At 47.9% G+C, this 25,912-nt stretch overlaps 1 protein-coding gene across 5 annotated transcripts in view; it reads right to left on the bottom strand.

Moving 5' to 3' along the window:
• LOC121436562 (regulator of G-protein signaling 12-like) overlaps window positions 1-25,912 on the bottom strand; it is a 100,185-nt gene that overhangs the window by 61,000 nt on the left and 13,273 nt on the right. For all 5 annotated transcript variants that reach the window (XM_041636563.1, XM_041636565.1, XM_041636564.1 and 2 more), the window contains exons 2-3: window positions 20,573-22,557; window positions 2,341-2,457 (exon numbers count right to left, since the gene is read on the bottom strand). In XM_041636563.1, the coding sequence (XP_041492497.1) occupies window positions 2,341-2,457; window positions 20,573-22,453 (1,998 nt within the window). In that variant the 5' untranslated portion in view covers window positions 22,454-22,557. The remainder of the gene's footprint in view (window positions 1-2,340; window positions 2,458-20,572; window positions 22,558-25,912) is intronic.

The raw sequence follows: 25,912 nt of genomic DNA, 5'->3' as shown, positions 1-25,912 counted from the left end.
GGGACAAGTCCAGCACAATCAGGATACGCCCAGGCAGGGAGGAGCAGGCTACAGGCTCCACATCACTCACATCCAGCGTATCCACACCTATGGCCACACAGGTAAGTGCTCTAACCAGTGAATGTGGAAGACATAGAGAAGCAAATAGGTCACCTCAGGATGAAGTGGATCAAAAACAGATGCCCAGAAAGATCAGACCGTGACAGGGTCGCCCGGCCACATTTGTGTGTGAGGAGCATAAGCCCAGGTAAGACTATGTAAAGGCTTATGAGGAGGAAAGGGGATGCGGCAGGAAGACCTCAGCTAAAAGGATGGATGGGGAGGGAGGGAAGCCTCAGAATGGCAGGAGAGAACAAGAGCATGGACAGCTTGTCCCACATGACTGCATCCATCACAGACCATCCCTAGACCACTACCTGAGTCCTTAGAAGGACAGGGCTGACATCCAGCAGTAGCCAGAGAGTGCTGGGATTGAGAGGCACAAGACAACAGAGGTAGCACCGTACATCATCCAGTGAGGCTGTCTCCGCTCCAGCTGCCTGCAGACCACAGAGAGCCTCTTGCCATGTGTCCTCCAGCGAGCAGAGCTACTCAGTAGCTAGTCATCAGGACGGCATCCCAGCACTCTGCTGTACTCCACAGCAGCCCTGGTCGCCAGGGTCAGCTGCACCCCAGGGTAGTGGAGCCCACGGATGCAGAGACTAGGAGGACGTTCCTAGCACACCCACAGCAGCCATGCAGAGCACAGACGGACAGGCCCCAGTCCCCAAGTGGTCAGGGCTATTTGTAGCTTCTGCACTTTGAAATCTTTAGGAGAAATTCAGAAAGTTTAAATAAGAGGCTACCCATATGATGAAAAGCCACAGCTTCACTGTCATGTGACCCAAGAAGCATTTAATAACTGGTCTACAATTGGGCTTCCTTTCTGTAAAGAGGCCAGGTCAGCAAGACACGCTGACACAGGCCTGCAATCCTATCCCTTAGGAAGCCACACAGAATTGTGAGTTCAAGGCCAGTGGCCATACTGACAACCCTCTTGTTGTGATACTCTGAAGACAGCAGGGAAAGGTTTGGAACACAGCCCACGCTCACTTCTCACTGCTGACAACAGCAAGACTCCACTGCTGGCCAGCAGGTAGAACCAGCCCATCCCTAAACATGAAGAGAAGCAAAGCAGTAGCCCAAACTTCTACAACAGTTTCTCAGACATCCACCATGAAGCTATATACATGCTCAAAGTTCAGACCAGTGAGGCCTTCTTCTCACACAAGTGGAGACGTAAGCACCCCTGGCAGGAACCCCCGCCTGGAAGCAGGTGAGCCATGATCTACTTTCTCACGGGTCCCCAGGCTCAGCCAGACCTTGCCACACAGCCTCCCATCTAACACCAGGAACTGACTTTTCTCTTCTAGGCCATGGAACAGCCCTGCAGCTGATCTTCACGTCACTAGGGACATACACGGACACTCAGCTCTTCCACTTACACAGCCGTCCTAGCACCACCACATGTGTGCAGGGGATGTGTAGGGAACACTCACAGCTTCCTTAGAGCAGACACTTCATCTTCCCCCACATTTCCATCAGACAGAGGAGTCTAACCGCCACAAGGTTATAGATCATGCCACAGAAAGCCATAAAATAAATCCTGAGAGCAAATGGCCTGCGTTTGGAAAGTGGCAGAACAAAGCATGGCAGGCAACTGTGCCTGTCAGAATTCATAAACCAGGAAACCCAGCAGCATGATCTGTGGGTGCAAATGGCTCAGAGAGGGGACAGGAAGAGCACAGAGGCCCTTGGGAGCTGTCACTGCTCTGTATGTGCTGTGTCGGCTAGTATGGCATGGCACACGTGCCCCACACAGCAGAGACCCTGCCTGTCAGTGCTGCTGTGCTGTCATTAACAGCAGCGCACCCACAGTGCCCACTGGCCGTGACAAGTCCTCAGCCCTCATGTAGAGATGACTGGTGCGCCACCATCAGGGTCTGTACTTTCCTTCCCTCTAGTTCCTGGAAGCCTAAAACTCCCCAGAAGAATAAAACCGATTCTTAAAATGGCCTTTGATCTGGTTGATCGGGTCTATAGGAAGGAACAGAAATGGGCCTTACCTTAACTGTCCCACAGGATTAAACACACTCCTGTCTGACCAGGGCTCCCCAGTGTGGGGGTCCAGGTGACTCAGGTACTTTGAGGGATAGGGACAGTCTAGCACATGCTCTAGAAGCTCCCGCTAAGGGGGAAGACTCCAGTAGGCTCCCAGAGGGAAGAGCCAGAGCGCTGGAGGGGAACAGAGGGGAAAGAGTGGCCAAGGCCCACAGTGGTCAGCAAGTCCAATCCACCTACCTCAAGATCATCAAGGGAGCGCGTGATGCTGAACCTCCTAGACCTTCCAAAGGATCTTCGAGCTGAGGTGCGCTGTGAAGTCTGAGCCAGGGTAACTCCCCGCCCCAGTTTTGAGCCCTAAACACAAAGGAAACAATGTGTTAGGTAAGCGTTGTTGGAAGAGATGATCAGTTCTGTCCTCTGTGCTCCACTCAAGGAAAAGCCAAGCCCAGCAGCACCGTGGGAGGTTCAGTTGAAGTCACTGTTTGGTACATTTTAATTAAAATATTTACCACAACATATATAAAATTGTAAGAGTCCTCCCAGGATCTCGAGCTATCTGCTGCTACTTACCAACTGTGTACCCTGGATGATAAGGCCCGCCCTGCTTTCCCAAACCACACACAGACAGCGGTCTCGGGGCGGACTGATACTGATGGCTACACAGCAAAAGTCAGTGTGAAGGCTGTCTTCTTCACACCTGGGCTCGTGTCATCTGATGGTCACTTTAAGCAGCTAAGAACACCCTAACCAGTGTCTGAAGATCATTCCAACAAGAGGCTTGTGTTTCTTCCTTCAGGAAATGACAGTGTTTGCTGTTATTTCTTCCCAATTCAACATCCCCTCCTGGAAGGCGGAGGGGGTCTGAAAAAGACTTAGGAAGCTAACAAAATGTACATGACTGTGAAGTCAGAGGACTCAAGTGTGGATCCTATCACCCACAAAAGGTGGATCACAAGCACATATAAGTCTGGTTCCAGGGGATATGACACCCTCTTCTGGCCTCCACTGGCACACACACGCATACACACACACATCTTAGAAAATGGGAGGGGCAGAGAGAAAGAGAGTGCAAGCAAGCAGACAGGTCATCTGGCTCGGACAGTTCAGTAAGTTAAAAGGACTCACAAAGTCTCAGACACCCCAGGTTGTGGGAGCAGTGAGCTGTTAAGTGAGGAGCTCCCGGGATGCAGCTTTCGTGGGTCCTCACTCATGCTGGAATCGGCTTTTCAGTGATGCAGCTGCCTAAAGATGTTCCAGTCCTTAGTAACCCCTCACAATGGTCCATAAGCCCCCGCAATACACTCACTATCCATGGGGCTGGCTCTACAGCACTCAGACTCCCCAGAGAGGGCACCTGGAGGGCAGTCTTCAGACATCAGCATTCAGGCCATAACTCAGTAGTGCTGAGCACCCCAGTGTTGGCAGTCATCACCTCCATCCACAGCCAGCACCTTCTCACCTTCCCACATGAAACTCTCCCCATGTCTGCCTTTTCTGCCTGATAATGGCCACTTTGGGCCTTGTATAAGCAGAATCACTACATCCTCATCTTTTAGTGACTAGCTTGTCTCATTGGCCATAATATCCTCAAGGCTCATCTGTACTGCAGCACGTGTCAGGATTTCTTTCCTTTTCGAGGCTGAATTCCACTGCATAAAGTAGCCAAATTTTCTCTTTCCAGTCATCTATTCAAGGGCACTTAGGCTGCCTCCATATCTTAGCTGCTGAAATAATCCAGCTATAAATATAAACTCTGGTGTACAAACATCTATTCTAGTCTCTGCTTACAATTATTTTGGCTATACCAGAAGTGGAATTGTTCAGTCATAAGGTGATTCTATTTAAAGGAATTTTAAGGACTTGCCACACTGTCCATAGTGGCTATTCTACCGTGGATTTGCACCAGCAATGCACACAGTTCAAATTTCACAAGTCCTGGGCTGGAGAAATGGCTCAGTGGTTAAGAGCACTGGCTGCTCTTCCGGAGGTCCTGAGTTCAATTCCCAGCAACCACATGGTGGCTCACAACCATCTGTAATGAGATCTGGCGCCCTCTTCATGCAGGCAGAATGTTGTATACATAATAAATAAATAAAATCTTTTAAAAAAAATAAAAAAAATAAAAAAACAAAAAACAAAAAACAAATTTCACAAGTCCTATCCAGGACCTGGCACTGTCACCTCACTGGGCCGAATGTGCTGCACTGCACTGGAGCCATTGCCACCTGCCTGGTGACAACGGGGTTGAGCATTTCTCACATGCTTTCAGCATCTGAATATCTTCTTTGGGAAGGAGTCATCCCGAGTCCTTTGTCCATCTTAAATCAGATTTTTTTTTGTTTATTTTTTTTCCTTTCTGATGTTGAATCCCATTTGTGCTAGACCCAGGTTCTGTCGGATCTGTTTGAGCATTGTCTCCATCTCAGAACCACTTTCCTGTGTTCTTGATTGATTCCTTCAATAAGTCCAAGTTTTGAATTTTGGGATAATGTAATTTCTATACCCCCTCCCCTTGCTGCCTTTGTTGTTAAAATTTAAAATTCTTAACCCAGAAGCCTTAACCCTAGACTGCAGGCTCCAGTAAGGCAGGGACTTAGTCTGTCCTGGTAGCGCTTATCTCTGCCCTTCCACAGTACCTGGGAAAAATCAAGTGTCCACACAGTCTTACCAAACAGATGCTGAGCAAGAGTTTGGCTCTAAACAGAGACCAGATCCATCATCAGAAGGTTCTTCCAGATGCCACACAGGATTCTGACAAGATTTGGAACTGACAGGTTTGCTCCTCCTGGCATATCAATCAAGGTCCCCATGAGGTGTCTTAGTAGAGAAAACTCATTATGTCAAGCAGCTGATTTGGTGCTGGGGGACAGGACAGGCAAGGAGGCCCTAGGGTGTCCTGGAGGCAGAGGAGGGCTGTTCACACTGAGCAGCTCAAGGAGGGACCACAGAGCTGGGACTCTGAGAGACGGAGGGGAAGAAATGGTCCCTAGGGATGAAGAGTGTTATTATTGTGACATCCCTGTCCTCTGGTTCATTTAACATCCCCAGAGACAAAGCTTGCCAGCACATGACTGAGGAACAAGAAGATGGTGCTGACCCCACTCCTCAGGGCACAGAAGGTCTCAGGGCTGGGGGTACAGCTAGAACTGGTGTGTTACAGCAAAGTTAAACATTAAGAATCCAAAAGCCAAGATCAAAACAGCTTCAGAGTGTCACACACAAACTGAACAATGACAGCTGAGCTGTGTTGTGTCCGTGTGTCTGTGTAGGTGCACACAAGCACATGTATGCGCATGCATGCAGAGGTCAGAGGGCAAATTCAGGTGTCACGTCTCAGGCTTGCTGGCTAGTTATATGTCAACTTGACACAAGCCGGAGTACTCTGGAAGAGGAATCTCCGCTGAGAAAATGCCCCTCAGACTGACCGTAGGAAAGCCTGCTGTGCATCTTCCTGACTGACTGTGGGTAGGCCCAGATCACAGAGGGAAGTTCCACCCTTAGACTGCTGGCCCTGGATGCTGAGGCAGAAGTTAAGCGAGCCATGAGAAAGAAGCCAGTAAGCAGCACCCCTCCATGGCCTCTGCTTCAGTTCCTACCTCCAGGTTCCTGCCTGACTTCTTTCCCTGATGGAGTATGACTCAAGTGTTATAATCTGGAATAAACTCCTTTCTCCTCAAGTTGCTTTAGACCATGGTGTCTTATCACAGCAATAGGAAACCATAACTAAGACAAACAGGGCCCATGACTGGCCTGGAACCTCACCAAGTTGGCTAGGCTGACTGGCCAAGAACCCTAGTGATCGCTCTATGTCCATGCCATATTGTCATTGCTCGACCTGAATTCTAGGGCTCTGAAACACTCTGCCAAATGAGGCCCCCTTCAGCCTTACAGTGCACTTCATGCGTACACTGCTTGAGAAACTACTCCTGGCCACCGTGAGTCACGTCTGAGAAGTGGGGAAGTCCAGGTCTTCTACTCAGGAAAGGAATGGACAACACACAGGAAAGCACATGTGAGCACGAGGGCAAACTGCATCAGTTAGCACGTATCTGTCAGGCAAGGCCAAGAACTCTACAGGGAAAATGAAGTATGAACTACCGCACCGAGAAGGGAGAGAAGGAACCAAGGAAACAAACTACATGGCCTTGAAAACAAAACAAGGCAAAGAGAGAAAGGGAGATTTGGTGCCTTCCAGGGGCCCAGGACTCACCTCTCCTCCCATTACATGGATGGACCACGTCTGTAGATTCCTTCTGATTCACTCATATGCTAACGGAAGAATCTCAAAGTGAACTGGGAAAGAAATCCAACTATTGACCTCCAATACGGAAGTGGAAACATTTAAGTAAGAGTGCTGATCGGAGCCGGGCAGTGGTGGCGCACGCCTTTAATCCCAGCACTCGGGAGGCAGAGGCAGGCGGATCTCTGTGAGTTCGAGGCCAGCCTGGACTACAAGAGCTAGTTCCAGGACAGGAACCAAAAGCTATGGAGAAACCCTGTCTCGAAAATAAAAATAAATAAATAAATAAATAAATAAAGAAGAAAGAAAGAAAGAAAGAAAGAAAGAAAAGAGTGCTGATCGGACAGGCCCGTGCCACTGGTATAACCTGGTTGTTTGCTGATGTCTAATAAAAGAACCCAGAGCTGGGGATGTACCTGAGCTGTGGAGCCCTTGCCGAGCATACACAAGGCCTTGGATTTAATTCTTAGCTCTGAAATGGGGGGTGGAGATTAATATGTGAAAAAGGGAGGAAAAAGAGAAGGAAGAGAAGGAGAAAAACACTATTAACTTGATACAATATCATTTATTTTATAAGAAAAATATTGCTACCAAAACTAAAAACATGAGAAAGGGAAAAAAGTACAGAAGAGTCTCACAACACAGATTCAAAAATCCTACAAAACTATTAGCAAACCAAATCCACTAGCATATGAAAAGCTCATTGTGCTGAGCTGGATTATCTTGGGAATGCAGATGTGGTCTAACATTTGAAAATCTAATGAAGAGGGGGAAGCCCACACAATTCGATGGATGCATAACACTCAAAAAGAAAAGCTCAACTAGAACACCCATTGGAGGATTCATATTAACAAAGGAAGAAAAGGATCTTCCCAAACGCAGAGAGCTGAAGAAAAGGCCAGGAACCAATTGTATTTTCATATGTCCCCAGAGGTGGCATTTATAATTTATGATGGTCCCATTATTAATAGCAACAAAATTACATAAAACAGCTAGGAATGACTCTAACGAAACAATATGCCTTATTAAAGACACTCAGGAAGGTAATTGCCAAAACAGCTGGGAGAAAAAAACAAGGCAGCAGGATGGCTCAGAGGGTAAAAATACCTGCTACCAAGCCGGACAGCCTCAGCTTGGTCCCTAGAACCCACAAGGTGGGTGAAGAGAACCAGCTCCCTGGCCAATTGTCTTCAGACCTCCACACACATGCTGTGGTTCACATGTGCACGTCACCACACACATATACACACATACTGTCTTAAATCCCTGCCCCTGGTCAACAGAGCGCACAAACACATCTCTCTAAGCCATATTCTTCCACCTCCTGTCCCCAAAGTCTCATGCTTCTTTCAGAATATAAAGCACAGCACAACTTTAAAAGTCACCACAGTCAGACTGGAGAAGATGGATCAGTGGTTAAGTGAACTGGCTGCTCTTCCAGAGGACTTAGGTTCAGTTCCCAGCACTCACATGGCAGCTCACAACAGTCTGTAACTCCAGTTCCAGGGGATCTGACACCCTCGCACAGACATTCTTACAGGCAAAACGCCAGTGCACATAAAATAAGAATAAATCATTTTTAAAAAGAGGTCTCCATAGTCTTTAAAAATTCCAACACTTTAAATCCCATCTAACTGTGAGTGCCTCTAAAATAAAAACAAGCTATATACTTTGAACACATACTAGCAAGAATGAATATGTTTTATTCTCAAAGGGAAGAACCAGGGAATAAAACAGTCACACCAAAATAAAACTAAAATCCGTCAGGTGAAATACCAAACCCTACACTTTCCTGTCTAGCATCTGGAACTTAGAGCATAAACATCTAGCTCTAAAAGGCTGGGGTATCCCTGACCCCCTGAATTCTGCCAGCTGCAGCACCTCCAGCTTCTCTCTAAAGCTCAAGCTGGCTCCATCTGACACCTGCGGCTCTCGCTGGCAGATGTCCTATGCTCTTGGCAGCTCCGACATCCTAGGGTCTCCACTGAACCTGACGTTTCGCCTTCACAGCTCCACATAACAGCTGTTCACAGGGACTACAACCAGCCACAGGGTACCTGGCCTCAGCTGCTCTTCATGATCCTTGCATCTTTGTCTTTAAAACCAAGTATACAAAGCTTACAATGCTAAGTTCTGCTGCCAGCTCAAGGTGTAACCAGGCTCCTGGGACTACACTGCATGCAGACCTTGAGGACAAACTCTCCTGGGAAGGTGTTCTTTTAAAAAAAAAATTATTTATTATGTATACAATATTCTGTCTGTATGTATGCCTGCAGGTCAGAAGAGGGCACCAGGTCTCATTACAGATGGTTGTGAGCCACCATGTGGTTGCTGGGAATTGAACTCAGGACCTTTGGAAGAACAGGCAATGCTCTTAACCACTGAGCCATCTCTCCAGCCCTGGGAAGGTGTTCTTAAGGAGCAGGGAAACTTTTCAGGTTAAGTTTCATTCCTTTAAATGAATTTGTTTCTCTACAGGATAAGGCCTCCCACGGGTGAGGTCCTACCCTGGGATATCCTTCCTTTTGTCCCAGTATAACATGGCAGGCTTCTCTACATTGGTGCTGATCTCTCTACCATTGACGGCTGCTTCCTCAGCACCAGCTGAATACCATCCTGCCTTGACTCTCCTCTGCCAAACAAAGATTAGTCCATCAACCTTCAAATTTAATCCTACTCAAGTTTTCACAAGACAGAAGAGATGCAGCCAAATTCTTGGCAAAAAAAAAAAAAGAAAAGAAAAAAAATCACAAGATTTGTCCCATCCCAGCTCCTGTTAGAGCTCTGTTTGTTCCCTCTGAAGCCTGATGAGCCGGATCTCTCGGTAGCCCATTAAATCCTTCACACGGCATCCAGTGGCTTTTTAAGCCCAAAGTTATAAACTTCTTCCACATCCTCCCACAAAACATTTCTAAAGGCTTAAAAACCACGTGGTCATGGCAAAGCTTATCACAGCAACTACCCCACTCTCGGAACCAATTTCTGCCTGAGCTTCTTTCCTGGTCACTATGATAAAATACCTTAACAAAGGCAACTCAGGGGAAGAAGGGGGTTTCTCTTAGCTCACTGTTTCAGGTTACAGTCTATCTTGGTCAGGGTTTCTATTGCTGTAAAACACCATGGGCAAAGCAAACTGGGGGAGGAAGGGGTTTATTTGGGTTACATTTCTACACTGTGGTGGCTCACTGAAGATAGGAACCTGGAGGCAGGATCCAAAGCCCTTGCTAACCTCATTCTGAAGGGCTAGGGCCTAATAGAAACAAAATCCATTGCACACCTGAGCTTTGGTTAAACTGCATGGGCCTCCTACGACCCCCTAGACTCCTCAAAGGCATCAACACTAGCCTAAATTAGGACACTGGCTGTGCTTTTCAAACAGGGTTGGGATGAACTACTTCCTTTTTTTGGCTGGTCTCGAACTCAGAGACCCCCTGCCTCTGACTCCCAGGTGCTGGGATTAAAGGTGTGCGCCACCACCACTGCCTGGTGATGAATTTCTTAATATCATAACGCTTACATGAAATCAGTGCCATGAGTTCACCAAGACACCAGTGCACACAGACACTGCTCAGAACCTTGGAGGGATCCACTTCGAAAATCACGTGCTCCCGGAGGGTAACAGGCTGACACTGAGATTAAAGGAAGCTAATGTGGGAATTTTTATTACAAAATATCAAAAACTTAGGAAATCTCAGACCAGAGTTTCACTTTCACCCTCATGTTATCTATAACACTATGCTCCATGTCCACCACAGTCACTTCCCCAACAACAGAACTCAGTTTTTTCTTTGCGTGCTTTTAGGCTAAGCAGTGCAAAGTTCCTCTCAATACATTCTCTTCAATGTAAAGAACATGTTTAGAACAATCCCAAACACCATCAAAAAATTTTTAAAAAAATATTTAAAAGCCTGAACAAGCAAAAACTATTACTCTGCTGGGTAGTTTTGTGTGTGAACTTGACACAAGCTGGAGTCATCAGAGGAAGGAGCCTCAGCTGAGGAGATGCCTCCTTGAGATCCAGCTATAAAGCATTTTCTCATTTATCCATCAATGGTAGAGGGCCCAGATCATGTAGGTGGTGCCACCCCTGGGCTGCTGGTCCTGGGTTCTATAAGAAGGTGGGCAGAGCAGCCATGGGAAGCAAGCCAGTAAGCAATACCCCCTCCATGGCCTCTGCATCAGCTCCTGTCTCTCGGATCCTGCCCTGTGTGAGTTCCTGCCCTGGCTTCCTTCAGTGATGAACAGCAATGCTGAAGTGTAAGCTAAACAAACCTTTCCCTTCCCAACTTGCTTTTTGGTCACAGTGTCTTTGTCACAGAAAGAGAAGCCTTAACTAAGACAATCACGTTATCTGGGTGTGGGATGCCTGTTTTTTTTTCTTTAATTTTAATAAAGAAAATAGAGCTGGGCAGTAGTGGCACTAGCTTTTAGTACCGGCACTTTCGAGGCAGAGGCAGGTTATCTCTGAGTTTGAGGCCAGCCTGGTCTGCAGAGTGAGTTTGTGAGTTTGTGAGTTTGAGGCCAGACTGGTCTGCAGAGTGAGTTTCAGGAAAGTCAAGGCTACACTGAGAAATCCTATCTCAAAAAGACAAAAATGAAAGAAAGAAAACAGAGACACTCAAAACATGGAGAGAGATTATTTTCATGGTAGGAAAACTTGGTAACTTAAACTCATCAACTCTTCTAAATTAATCTACACATGAAAATGTAATTGACATGAAAACACCAATAGTATTTTGGGGAATCTTTTAACTGAGTGTAACTACATCAAAGCGAGGCCTAAGCAAAATTAACATAAGGTAAGGGACTTGCCCTATAGAAAGAAACAGAGACATCCTGAAGTCATGATAAACTGTTATTCAGGTACTCACAAAGCAAAAACAGGCATGCGTAGAGGGTCTTGCCCTAGAGACACAGAGACATCATAAACCTACAATAAACTGACAACAGAATAACAAATTATCAAGGAATAGACCCATACATAACAGAGCATGTCTGTGGTGGAATATTAGTTGAAGATGTGTTACATTTGTTTATGCTATGGAACATTTGTTTAATGATGCAAAGATGTGTTGCATTCTTTTATGTTGCATTTCTTTTAATTCTGTGAAGCTGGGTTACTTTGCCTGTCTAAAACACCTGATTGGTCTGATAAAGATCTAAATGACCAAGAGCTGGGAAGGAGAAAGGATAGGTGGGGCTGGCAGGCAGAGCAAATAAATATTTAGGAGGAGAAATCTGAGAGGGGCGATCAAAGAGCTAAAGGAGGCAAGGAGGACTCCAGGGGCCAGCCACCCAGACACACAGCAAGCCACAGGTAAGAAGAAAAGAAAGGTACACAGAAATAGAGAAAGATAAAAGCCCAGAGGCAAAAGAGAGACAAGATAATTTAAGAAAAGCTGGCTGGAAACAAGCCAAGGCAAGGCTGTGCATTCGTAAGTAAGAATAAGACTCCATGTATTTATGTGGGAGCTGGATGGCAGGCCCCAAAAAGTAAAGAGTAAAAAACAAACTACGTTTTGGTACCCATTGTGAGGCTCGAATACACAGGGCCTGAGAAAGCTGGAAAAACTACAGATATGGCCCCTTTAAGAAACTCTGCCTTGGCTGGGCGGTGGTGGCGCACGCCTTTAATCCCAGCACTCAGGAGGCAGAGGCAGGTGGATCTCTGTGAGTTCGAGGCCAGCCTGGTCTACAAGAGCTAGTTCCAGGACAGGAACCAAAAGCTACGGAGAAACCCTGTCTCGAAAATTCAAAAAAAAAAAAAAAAAGAAACTCTGCCTTATAGCAGATCATTTAAACAGCCTTTCCAATGATAAATAGAAAAAACTAAGTTAAACAAACAAACAAACAAAAAAAAACCCAAAAACCACCTGCCACTGTGCAGGACACTGGCATTCCAGGGTTGCGGGTTAAATACAGTTCCTAGTCAAAGACATCTGCGACCAGGCCGAGAGCCTGAGGCTTGGCTCTCATGTAGCTTAGCAGTTTAAAGTTTGTTCACATGGTCAGGAAAGACTAGAGATATGCATTAAAAGAGGGCCAGATGGGGGGGAAAAAAAAACATTTTGTGGCAGGGAAAAATATCTAATCTTTAAGGTAGTAGAATTTTACTATGTAAAACACAGATTATACAGGAACTTGTAGGCATCCAAAACCATGAAGGCCGGGGTGTATGTGAGTGCACGTGTGTCTGTAAATGTGTGGTCCTGCGATCAACACAGAGCAAGTAGTCAGCATCTACAGTCCTGCCTTCCCAGAAGAGACAATCGGGCAGAAACTGTGTGTGAGCAAACAAGAGGTGTGAACAGATGCACCAGCAACCTTCACAATCAATGCAAACGTAAGCCACAGTTAACCACTGCTAGTGCTAGGAGCCCAACAACCGCACCCAGACCCGGCAAGAATGCCAACATGGCACTGATCCTGTAACAGAGGGCTGGAGAGGTGGTTCCGCTAAAACTGTATTCTGCTCTTCCAGATGACTCAAGTACAGTGCCCAGGACCCACATAAGGCAGTTCAAACTGCCTGTAACCCCAGTTCTTGGTGGAAATCCAGAGCTCTCTTAGGACTCTGGGCACCAAGCACACATGTGGTTCACGGACATACACACAGAAAAATATTCATGTGCAAAAGAGAATAAAACTAAGAAAAATAGGAGCATAAGAGCTGTGTGTGACACATTTACACAATGGAACATTCATACAGCAGAAAGGTGATCAAGCTGCAGCTACGCCTAACCTCGCAGGGAAAGCTTTGAAGTTGTGCCGGGCTACTATAAGCCAAGGGCAGACTTGCAAAGCATCCACACACAGTGGAAGGGCAGCAAATGGCCATGTTTGGGAAGCCAATTGCTCAGCTGGGGCTCTTCCAGCAGGAATCTCAATCGTCTTCCTTCCCGGAAACTAAACAAAGGAGAGGGTGGCAGGCACACCCGTCTACGTCCCTACGCCTGCAGGGCTCCTCTGCAACCCTAGGTCCGCTCACCCTCCTGGAGGCACCATCCAACAGTCAGACACCATCCTGGCGACTGGCACTGCAAGGGGGCTGCTGCACAGAGCACACCTCTCCAGACAGGCAGTACTTCACATGGGAACACTGGCCACCTCGTTCATCAAAGACATGGAGTGGGTACTGGGGGCTAGACAGAGCTGAGTCTCAGTTCACACACGGGATGGCCACAGATACCCTGCTCAGGGAGGTAACAATATGGGGCCTTTTTTAGGTGTGGTCTTTGTTGATAGTACCAGGAGAAAGTATCTATTTTGAAACTTCCTCTCACACAAGGAAAGACTAGACATATCTTGTTTGTTGAATGCAGAGCTCTCTTGTTTGTTGAATCCAGGCTTGGTCTCGGCCAGCGTGAAGGAGGAATTACCATTTTCAGCTCCACTCCTCACTGTTCCACGATTGTTGTGTTTTGTTTTGTGTTGGAGTCAAGGTTTCAAGTTGATGGGGGAGAGTCTTCTGTTTTGTGTTAATTTCATTGGTTAAATAAAGAGACTGCCTTGGCCCTTTAATAGGACAGAAAATTAGGTAGGCGGAGTAGACAGAACAGAAATCTGGGAGAAAGAAATCCAAGTCAGTCAGTCGCCATGATTCTTCCACCCAACACAGACGCAGGTTAAGATCTTCCCTGGTAAGCCACCTCGTGGGCTACACAGATTATTAGAAATGGGTTAGATCAATATGTAAGAGCTAGCCAATAAGAGGCTGGAACTAGGGGCTGAGAGATGGCTCAGAGGTTAAGAGCACTGCCTGCTCTTCCAAAGGTCCTGAGTTCAATTCCCAGCAACCACATGGTGGCTCACAACCATCTGTAATGAGATCTGGTGACCTCTTCTGGCCTGCAGGCATACATGCAGAAAGAATACTGTATACTGATGGAGGAAGGTCATTGGCTAATAAAGGCACTGCCCTGGCCCATTTTATTGGTTAGAGGATAGGTGGGAGGAGAAAACAGGACAGAACGCTGGGAGGAAGAGGAAGTGAGGTCAGAGTCTCAACAGCTCTCGTCTTGGGAGCAGACGCCTGAGAGAGACGCCATGCTCCTGGCTCCTGGGCAGACACACGCCATGAAGCTCCGACCCAGGATGGACATAGGCTAGAATCTCCCCGGTAAGCGCACCTTGGGGTGCTACATACAGATGATTAGAAATGGGCTAAATTAATATGTGAGAATTAGCCTAGAAGAGAATGGGCCAAGCAGTGATTAAATGAATACAGTTTGTGTGTTGTTATTTCGGGCATAAGCTAGCCGGGCAGACAGCCGGGGTGCTGGGGACGCAGCCCCGCCGCCCCTATTACTACAGTATACCTAATAAATAAATAAATATTTAAAAAAAAAGAGGCTGGAACTAATGGGCACAGGCAGTGTTTAAAAGAATACAGTTTCCGTGTAATTATTTCGGGTGTAAAGCTAGCCGGGTGGCAGGATGCAGCCCCGCTGTTTATGCAACATCAAGTAGTCCAGACTAGCCTCACTATATGGCCTTGAACCCCTGACCCTCCTCCTCCCTACCCTGAGTGCTAGTTACAGCTGGCTTGTTCTTTTTAAAAGAGTCTTTAGGGGCCATCAAGATGGCTTGGTAGTAAAAGCACTTAGCAAGCATACTTGATGATCTGAGCTTAGTCCCCCAGCACTTAGTAGGAGAATCAACTCCAAAGCTGTCCTGTGACCTCAAATGCATGCCGTGGCCCACATGTTTGTATGTGTATACACATTAACAATGATGATAGCAGTAAATAAAATAAAAAAATTTAAACTATCTAAACTAATGTGTTTTCATCTAGGGAAACTTTCTTAGTCACTAAGTTTACATTTCCATTACAGAAATAGACACAAGATGAAAATAGGCTCCCTGGCTCTCACTGGCCCCTAAGGTAATGGTTATCACCAGTCTGCCTGCTCAAAGTCTCTCGTTGGCTTGATGTGGTGGGGATGGGAGGTTGAAGTAGGTACTGAATGCAGGGCCTCACACACTGGGCAGGCTTCCTACCATGGACCACATCCTCGCTCTCTTTTTCCTTTCTGGTGGGCCCTTACTACACTGTCGAGGCTGGACTTGAACTGTGTAGCCTAAGCAGAACTTGAATGGGCTATCCTCCTGTCTCAGCTCAAGAGTGACTGGATGACAGGCCTGTGGTATCACCTGCTGCAGCAGCATGTGCACACCAGGGCTAGCCACACAGTCGGCAGGAAAAACCACACGCTGCACATGCCTAGGAAGCTGAGTTCAAGTCTAGAGCCCACAGTGAGAGAAGAGAACTCTCAGAAGTTGTCTTCCGACCACATGTGTGTTACAGCACATGTGTGCATGGCCACCTGCGTACACATACACAATCACTTTAAAAGCAAAAAAATAAACGTGAATGGTTAACAACGGCTTGAGGACACTGAAACCTTTATATAAGAAAGGGATTTAAATGTGCATTTCTGTGAGCTGCTGTTCTCACTGGGCACGAGGAGTCCTACTAGTCACACACTGTCCCTCCTCATGAATGACAGCACACTCTTGAAACCCCAACCCCAATTCCAGGGACTCAAGCCCTGCCTCCATCTCCAACATCTCTGGACTCAGGCAACCAAGAAGGTTAACTTGCAAAGGAACCCACACTGCATAGAACTCAGTTTGATTGGTGATGGTGGCACATGTCTTTAATCCCAGCACTTGGGAAGCAGAAGCAGCTGGATATCTGTGAGTTTAAGGCCAGCCTGGTCTACAGAGTGAGTTTCAGGGCAGCTAGGGCTACACAGAGAAACCCTGTCTAGAAAAACAAGAAAGAATTCAGTTTTATTCCTGTGCCCAAATGATGCCTAATGCAAATTCAATCCATTCGTAAGCAGTCAGCAGACTTCCAGTCTGATCTGTGATAGCCTACCACATCACACCTGAGTCCCGTTCTGGTGTCTTTCATGTCTACCCCTGACAGCTCAGTGGGTTGGCAGGGAGTCATGTAACTGCTGCTTTAATACTTCAGAGTGAGAGCCCCTGCCTGTCATGGTATTAGCATAGGGTGAGACCACTGCTTGTTCTGAGCCACCTCGTTCCTGTGCTGATCCCCTTCTCCCAACATTACTCTCACGTCTATCACTGAGCACATCCGGTGCTATCATTTACAAGTCTGGCACTGGCTACTTTAAGAGACAGACACGGCCTCCATCAATTCCAGGAGTTCACTACCTGTAGCGGGCTGGTCTGCGCTCTCCGACAACCACATATTGAATCCTAAACCTAGAACCTCAGCACATGCCAATGCCTGCTGACAAGTGCCCATCAAAGGAGCTCACTGGGTGACCCTGATGCAGTATGATGGACACAGGAGATCAGAACACACACAGGATGACTCTGGGGACATATGGAGATGACCCCACACAAGGCTTACCTCAGGAGGACACACCCAGGTCTGTGGAAGAACATACCTCCACCTTCAGCCCAAACAACCTGGCATGGCCCGTACACATCCATACAGGCATTTACCCTCAGGCCCCAAGGAGCCTCTCGAACATCTATCTCCCAGCCCAGGGCAGTCCTATCCACACACTGCACACACCAGTGAAAACATTTCTCTGCCTCCTGAGATCAAAGAGAAGGGAGGCTTGCTTGGCCATCATGGAAGCCCAAACCAAGTGAGGACCTCTCAACTCTAACCACCTGACTCCCTCAGTCCTTTCCACTACCCTCCCTGGCATTTCAGCAGATGGAGGTAGGAGGGTCCACTCTCAGGGGGCATCACCATTCTTGCAATCCCCCCCACCAAGCTGTTCAGTGGGAGTCTTGCAGCTAAGTGAAGACGGTGAAGGCAAGAACACCCCAGGAGGAGAAGCCTTGGGCTATGGCAGTCCTGATGCTAGGGGCATAGGAGCTCTGAGCTTTCTGACAGTCCCCTGCCAGCTGGCAGGCTCAAGCCCACGGTTTAAAATGTCCCAGTAACAGCAGTGGCAAATGAAACAAAAACCCCTTCTAAAGGGAAGTGAGGAAGTGGCAGGCAGCAACCTGAGCTGCCTGAAACATTTTAACAAGTGTCCCTGCAGGCAGACCCCAGAACTAACTTGAACATCTGGCAATTTGGGGTGGGGTCAGGGTTCTCCTCCTTCCCCACCAGGCTGGATCCTGTCAGGGCCCAGCCGATGTCCTATAAATCAGGGCTTCAGCAAGAAGCTGCTTGCAGGTGTGTTAGAATTCAATGGAAGAAGAAGAGATGAAGTCAGGGCTCTTTGAAGATTGGATGGGTAGCTGCAGACTGAGGGGGCTTGTTCCTGCCTGGGTCTCTGAGACTTCATGGATCGGATACAGGCAGGAATTTGTTCTGGCTTCCAGACAGTGAGACCACACACCACTTCAGAGACCTGCAGGCCGAGCTGCAGACCTGCTCTGCAAGGGGTGGCCCCTCACTGGCATCCCAGGACCCTGGGAGCTTCAAGCTGCAACCCTTCTCAGCCCTTGGCTATCTGTCCACTGCTCGCCAGAGTTTATGCTTGTGTTGTTTAAATCCTGTGTGGCAGGCCAGTTTACCTCACTTAAGGTCATTCCCAAACTGGCTAGCCAGACATTCCTCAAGGGGATAGCCACTATCCAACTGGTACTCTTTGCTGTCTGTTTACTTCATTCTTACCAAGTCGGGGACAGGTGACAACCACCTTACTGGCTAAAATGCATTTGTATGCACTGCCTGCAGGACTGCCTGGGCAGTTGCTCCTGGTCATAAGGACCTCCTCGAAGGAGCATCTGGGCAAGGCTTGCTCCAAAGGAAAAGCTAAGGAAGTAGATCCCCGGCAGTGGGTGGGGAGAGAAGGGTGAGGAAAGTGACAACGTATTCCTGGGAACCTAGAAAGCTGCCGTAGGGCTGGGTACACGTGCAGGAAAGACCCGAGGAAGCCACAGTTCTTAACTGAGAAGGAAGAGGAGGCTAAGGCAGGAGAACTGACTGTCTCAGGCACCTAAGATCTGACATTTCTGTTACATTATGCGTCAGTCACAAAGCTAACCAGGCAGACACTACATGGGTGCACAACAAAGAATAAACCTCACACACTCTGCTCGGGGAAGCCAATTAACAAAAAAAGCAGATAAATAAGAACATGGGACTGTCCTGGAGGGGAGAGGACACTCTCACCATCAAGTCTGCCTCCCAGGGACACTGGCCTACTCTGCCTGGTACCCAGGGACACTGTGTGGCCAGGGAGGGGTGTCATGGTAGGCATTAGGCACTGAGATACTCTGAATGGTCAGCTCCTGCTCTTGTACCTGGGGCCTTACAGATACCCTGCCTGCTTGTTACTCAGCACTGCCACAGAGGCACTGGAGGGCATTCATGTTAAAGTGTCGATCTCTTCCACGTGGTGGAGGCAGATCTGCAATGACCTTGACAACATTTCTCCTATAGTTTTAGTTGTTGTGAGCCTAGCCTTTAAGGCTGAGCCATCTCTAGCTGGACATTCCTCAAGGGGATAGCCACTACAGTTGGGCAGCTGCACCTCCCCCCCAAGTCTCTTAATCAAGTGCCCCTGTCGCTAAAAAACCCACCACCTGCTGCTCCTCACAAGCCTCCTCAGAGTGTCTGGTCTCCTCCTTGTCACTTTTCTAAACCACATCCCTTTCTATATTCCCCTCCTCATCTTAATAGCTTCAGGTCTTTCCTGGTCACCCTCAGACACACTGAGCCTCCCTAATTACATCACTGCACTGTATTCTGTGACCCCACCACATCCTGGCTGCTTTAGCTGCCTTCCGGCAAATGCTGACAAGAACCAGTGTTCTGTAAAGCTGACCACTGGCTATCCACAGCCTCCAACTGCTCCCTCCCTTCCCAACTTCTGTCCCTCTCATTTCCAGGCAGTTCAGCCCTCTGGCCTCCCCTCTGTTTCTAACAAACCCCAAGCCTTGCATAGTCCTGTCCTTTATTTTCAGTTGAAATTTTAGGGCATAAACTGAGCATGCCCAGAGGCATGAATTTTTTAAGAATGTGTTCCACAATATTAAACTGAGCAGGCTCAGGAATGCATTCCTTAACCGAGACGCTTAGGGATGGGACATTGCCCGGATGACTATCTCTAGGTCCCCATGCTTCCTCTGCTCAAGAGGCCGTCGCTTCAGGAAGGCCCCTTGTTCTCCTTCCCACTCTTTGCATCTGAGTTGTGCTTGTTTTGACTTTGCGCTCACCAAGATGGGAATCCATTGCATTCGGTTGCAAAGAAAGCCTCCAGCTCAAACAATCTGCTAAGACTTGATTTTATTTTTAGAAAATGAAAAAGAACGAGGTTGAAAATCAGTTCAGCGTGTGTGTTTGCTTTAAATCCACACTTAGCTGCACCAGTGTTACCGTGACCATCTGGGGACAGGGCACCAGAAGCACCCTTCCTTCCCAGATACAAGTCATAATGAAAAATCACTACAGCTTATGAGGGCTCTGGGACAAATCCCCACCAATGTGACAGCTACAGCCTTTGTTTTATGCCCTGCCCTGACCAGCTTTTGGAAGGCTTGGGAGAAGTTTCCCACTACTAAAACAAAAATATGCACCAACACAGAAAGATGCCTATAACTACAGTATCTCTGAGAATGGCTTCCCAGCAACAAGGAGGTAAACGCTGACTGAGCCATGCTGTGGCCAGCACCTCACCTCAGACAGCACCGCCTTCACTGAACAGAGTCCTGGAGGAAGGTCTGGTTTTCTCCTCTTACGTTCCAAACTTAGATCCCACAGGAAACCAGAGGTCCCCAAGGGACACTGACCATTGACAGATCAGGTTCTCTGAGGCAGTGATGCTCAAAGGCCCCATCAGCTGCAGGCAAAGAACCTAAGCCGCCCCAGGGATTCGCCAGGGAGGTCCCCAGAGAGACTGTGCTTCTGTAAGCCTTTCACTCAGACACTGCAATGACAACTCAGGCTCAGACACAAAAAGGGCTTCAGAGGAGCACCAGGAAAGGAGCCCTCTAGCAACCAGCATGGCCAGGAGCCAGAGAGGGAGGGAGGTCCTGCCAAACCGGGAGGTTTCTGCCTGTCCAGTACAGATGTCCTGACAAGACCAGCCAGACAACAGCCTAAGGTCAGGGTGCAGACCAAGGCAGAGGCTGCAGAGCAGGACAAAAGCCTCAGTGAAGAGCAGAGCAGATTACTGTGACAGTCTGCAGAGGCCACAAGGCCACTGGGAGTGAGCCAGGGCTATGAGTGACAACTGTTCAGGTTACAATGAAGCCGTTCCTTCTAAACATCCTCCAACTTACCTTTTTGTCCTCTTTGGTCTTTCTAACATTTCGATGGGGCCCAAAAATGTTTTGCATTCCAAAAGCCTTCCTGGAGCAGTCCCTCTTCTGGGTGCTCAGCGGGGCCTGAGCAAAGCTGCCCTCCACCCGGTACCGGTCTGCAGGGATCTTACTCATGGGGGGAGGCAGCGTGCCGCAGTTGACACTGGACCACCCATCAGTAGAGTCTGTGTAGGATTCCTGGTCACTGGCATGTCCGCACTGCCACTCTTGGAGCACGTGGACTGGGAGCCACCTCTGGTTGAAACCACAGCTGGAACCTGTGGCACCCCTCTTGGAAGGGGGTACAGAACTCCTCAAAGAGGTTGGAGGGACCTCCATATGAGAGGTAGGTCCTGAAGGCTTTGTTAAGTCCCAAAACCTGTCGGTGTGGGGGCTGGTTTCCAATGGGGAGCCCACCTCTGGGTCGTGGCAGAAAGTTCCATTCCAGGATGCACCCCAAGGCTGTGAGCTCCTCCCACTCACACCTTCCCACCCTGGGCTACTACCCTGGCCGTGCCTGCTCGAGCTCCCACCTAGGTCAACCACAAGCACCCTGTTGTTCTTCTCTTCCTGGTTGAAGTTGCCAATGCCACTGTCACTGTTGCTGCTGGTGCTGTTATTCTGGTGGGCATCAGCATCCCCGTCTAGAAAGGCACGGGCCCGCACACCCTCAATCAGCTCACCCATGTCTCGGTACAGGACAGAGATGAACTGAAGCACAGGGAGGGAAGATGCTGGGAATTCCAAGCAGCCGCTCGTGTCTGGGTCGGCTGTGCATGCAAACCCAAACCTCCGTGCGATGCCTTGGTGAATCTTGTGATGAAACAAGTCTGGGTCCACCATGAACACATGGCAGGACGTCCTCAGGGCACCTTCATCCTCCTGTGCCAGGCCTCCATCATCATTGGTCTGCATGGTCACCAATCCGAAGAACCGCCTGTCATCTGGGCACACTGCACTGAATGCCAGCTTCTCCGCAGGATATTCTGCCACCACGCCAGCCCTGTCAGTGACCAGCTGCACACAGTCGTGCATGACCTTCATGGTCACTAGTGAATGGATCTTCTGCTCAGCCCGCAGGCGGCGCATGCAGCCACGAATAGCCTGTAAACTGTCATGCTCCAGGTTGGAACTTGTGGAAGGGAGCTCGATGGAGCCCAAATAGCCCACGACCATGGCAACATTTAAAATACTTGCATCTAGTCCAAAGTCGTCATGACTGTCCAGCCCCACAGTGAATACAGAGTCATCATTGATAACTTTCGATATCTCTTCCTTGGAGAGCATGCTGGGATGTGGTGCACAGAGACTGTCCTGAACAACATCAAGCCGCAAAGCAGCTGACTCGGACAAAGACCTCTGCTTCAGCTTCGGTGACTCAGGGCCACTGGCACAAAGATTTGGGCTTTCAAAAATCATGTTGAAAATCCCCCCAGACTGCACCTCTTCCACAACTCTCTCTGCCCTGTTTATACCCAAAGCCTTAGAATCAAGCTTAGGCCTCAGCCAGCCTTTCCCCTCATACAGGCCGCCTTCTTCATCGCTGGAACAGGACTCCACATGACTGGTGCCCTCACAGATCACCATGTGCAGAACACCAGAGCATTTCCCAATTAATTTCACCACATCTTCGTGTGAAGCTTTCTTCACATTGATTTCGTTGATGGCTAATATCTGGTCTCCAGCCCGGAGACCCACAAAATCCGCAGGGCTGCCCCTCATGACACAGCTGAGCACACAGGGTGCCTGTCCTGACAGGGTGAAGCCATAGCCAGCTCTGCCTCTGGCCACTTCCACGCTCCTCACTCGAGGGGCCACAGCGCCAGGCTGTCGCTTCCCTGGCTCCCCTGCCCTGTACATCCTGGTGCACCTTCAAGGCCAATTGCATAGCCCACTAGTCCAAAGAGTCCATGTTTCAAGGAATGTTGAATGCTACTGAGGTTTTTTTGTCTTGAAATGTTGCCCTAAGGAGGAAATACAAATACCTTGTTATTAAAGATCCTGTATCTCTAACTTCTACTGGCATTACCTGACTCTACATGGTAATTCACAATAAAAACCACCAGAGTCTCTACAGTCACCACGTAAATGTCAAGGTGAAGGCAAACCATCTGAATTTGGAGGATCTGATGCCAGGCTAAGAACCCTGCTATCACAGTGGAAAGCTGTGATCTCTCTCCTTCAGGATCCTGAAGAGGATATCCATAGAACAACCTGGAGGCCTCTGCATTCAGCCTGCATAGACAGAGGCTAAGGCGCAGGCCTAGGTTCCCCTGAAAGCTCCATGGAACCCCTTGTAGGTCCAGTGTTAAAAGCAAGGTTTGCTGCTGTTCTGGGGTCAAAGGCCCCAAAGATCACCACCCAACTCTTTTACCTGATCCCAAATTCCCTCCACAAAGTGTACTCCCATGTCCCATGACTCTCCCACAATTAATTTATTTTGAACAAAGAGCTATGCTAGGAAAACATGTAAGTATGAAACAACCTCAATCAATAAAACCATGGAGGTCATCCAAGAGAAGAGATAAAAACAGCAATTGAACAAAGCAAAACAATGCTGTACTGACTTACTTATTCCAGGGGGCATGACTTCATAAAGTACTGGTTGTCATTAAATCCAGGCCTAAGATTCCAGGGTATTTTTGTCCTTTTGGCTGTGAGTCTTAGCCTTTAATGGCTGAGCCATCTCTCCTAGCTCCTTGAGGGTATTTTTTTAATTATTTATTTATTATGTATACAATATTCTGTCTACGTGTATGCCTGCAGGCCAGAAGAGGGCACCAGACCTCATTACAGATGGTTGTGAGCCACCATGTGGTTGCTGGGAATTGAACTCAGGACCTTTGGAAGAGCAGGCAATGCTCTTAACCTCTGAGCCATCTCTCCAGCCCCCCTTGAGGGTATTTTTTAATCAGCCTTAAGAAAGTGAAAATGTAACTACTTTACTCTAAAGACAAAAAGGTTAAAGAGCAGACCCGAGTCAAGGTCCCCACACCACCCAGGCCAGTGATCCACAGGACTCCTAGGACTTGGCACGGAGGCACACCAGGTTAAGACTCATTACAATACAGGAACTCCAGGTAAAATCAGCAGAGGGGAAGATACACAGGGATGCCCAAGAAACCATGCATGAGCTTCTAGAACCTTCTCCCAGGGAAGTCACAAGGACACACTTAAGTCCCTCTAGCGAGGAGCTGTGACAACATGCACATGTGAAATGTCCAAGCAGGGGCCCAGCAGAGACTCAGAGTCTAGGGTTGTCACTACTTGTGTCCTCTGTACAGCATGTATGAAAACTCCAGTCTCCCAAAGAAAAGCAAGTACAGACATAAGTCACATTGTCTCTGTGTGTCACACAGTCCGCAGAGGCACAAGAAACCTTCCCCACCAGGGGAGGCAGGCGCCATCCCAGCATGCAGGCATCTCTTGGATGGGTGTCTAATGCTGTGAGAACTCTACTGCCTCAGACTCCTTCAAGATTATCCTTTAGAAAATACAGTGGGTATGACGGTGACTCCGCTGGTAAAGTGCTTCTATGTAAGCACAAGGGCCTGAGTTTGAGCCTTGGCATTAAAATGTGAGCAAAGCAACACATGCCTATAAATCCAGTACCAGAGAAGGGCAGGACGCTGGGAGTCTATTGGTTGGCAAGCTACAGGGTCAGTGAGTAATCCTGTCTCAAAAAATAAGGTGGAAGCCATATGTGGTGGCATATAACTTTAAGCCCAACACTCAGGAAGCAGAGGCAGGCAGACTGTGTGAGTTCAAGGGCAGCCAGGGATTCACAGTGAGACCTTGTCACAAAGACCTGAACATACACAAACACGTATATACACATATACCACACACAGAAAAAAATAGATACCAATACACACATATCTATGACTGCTACATCAGAAGGCCAAGGCAGGAGATCTCTATAAGGAGGAGGTCAGCCAGGGCTACAGTGAGACCCTGTGTCAGGAAAGAAAGGCAATCCAGGAGTGGCTGGAATGTGATGATCCAAACTATAATGACGAGCTTGGTGTTTGCAGAACACGTCGTTGAATTAATTACCCTCTCAAGACATTCTTGTGTTTTGAGATAGTTTCCAGTAACAGAATTGTGAACAGATTCTAAATGATTTACAGACACACAAAGGCTGACTGGCAAGGGCAGTGGAAGAGCATCAGGATGTTGCGGGAGGTCCTTCCGCTCCTCCAGCCTATCGCCGCTGAGATACCAGCCCATTGGGGCGTGGTCTCTCTCCCTTTAAAAAAGCGGCCACTTTCCTCTCCTCTCTCTCTTCACTTCCTGCTCTGCCGGCGACTAGACTCCCTTCCTGGTTGCGCAGAGGGCTGTTGTCTGGGACGGTGATCTGTAAGTTTTTTCCCCTTTAAATAAATACCACCCTATTAATCATAATTCCAAACTGGTGTGGCATTGTTTGTGACTTACGCCTTCATCAGAGACTGCAGGAATGGTCCCAACAGTGAGAACAAGGGGACACAAGATGCATGTTTGAGAATTACTTTTGCTACACAGGAGTGAAGAAAGGACAATTTATCTATAAAATATGGCATCATTTAATATCTAAGTGATGCTAAATTAATAATTTATTAGTCATCAATAAGATGTACATACTGGAGCTGGGAGTACAATCCTATACAGAGAATGATTAGCATATGAGAAGCCCTAGTCTCCACTCCACAATGAAGATGACCAAGAAGCTGTTTTAAGATCTCAGTGGATCTGTTGTGGAATATTAGTTGAAGATGTGTTGCATTTGTTTATGCTGTGGAACATTTGTTTACTGACACAAAGATGTATTGCATTCTTTATGCTGCATTTGTTTAACTCCGTGAAGCCGCATTATTTTGTCTGTCTAAAACACCTGGTCAGCCTAAATAAGAGCTGAATGACCAATAGCAAGGCAGGGGCAAGAATAGGTGGGGTTGACAGGCAGAAAGGATAAATGGAAGGAGAAAAGGATCAAGCAGCAAGAAAAGAAGAGGTAACCACCCAGCCACTCAGTCAGACACAGAACAAGAAGGGAAGAAAAGAAATACAGAAACAGAGAAAGTTAAAGCCCATAGGCAAAAGGTAGATGGGATAATTTAAGAAAAGCTGGCTAGAAACAAGACAAGCTAAAACCGGCCATTCATAAGAAAGAATAAGACTCCATGTATTTATTTGGAAGCTGGGCAATGGGCCTCCAAAGGGTGAAGAGAAAAGAAATGAAAGCAAACAAACAAAAAGAAAAAATCAACTACATGGGTCTTCTCTGGGGAGCAATGGGCAGAACTGTGGCCCTTGCACTGTAATGCCCACACTCATGCA

This window comes from Microtus oregoni, unplaced genomic scaffold, assembly GCF_018167655.1.
Source record: "Microtus oregoni isolate MIOR12 unplaced genomic scaffold, Mior012 000049F_ref0000343, whole genome shotgun sequence".
In the NCBI taxonomy this organism is placed as follows: Eukaryota; Metazoa; Chordata; class Mammalia; order Rodentia; family Cricetidae; genus Microtus; species Microtus oregoni.
The sequence above is the reverse complement of the archived record's forward strand: the minus strand, read 5'-3'. Positions and strand labels throughout refer to the sequence as shown.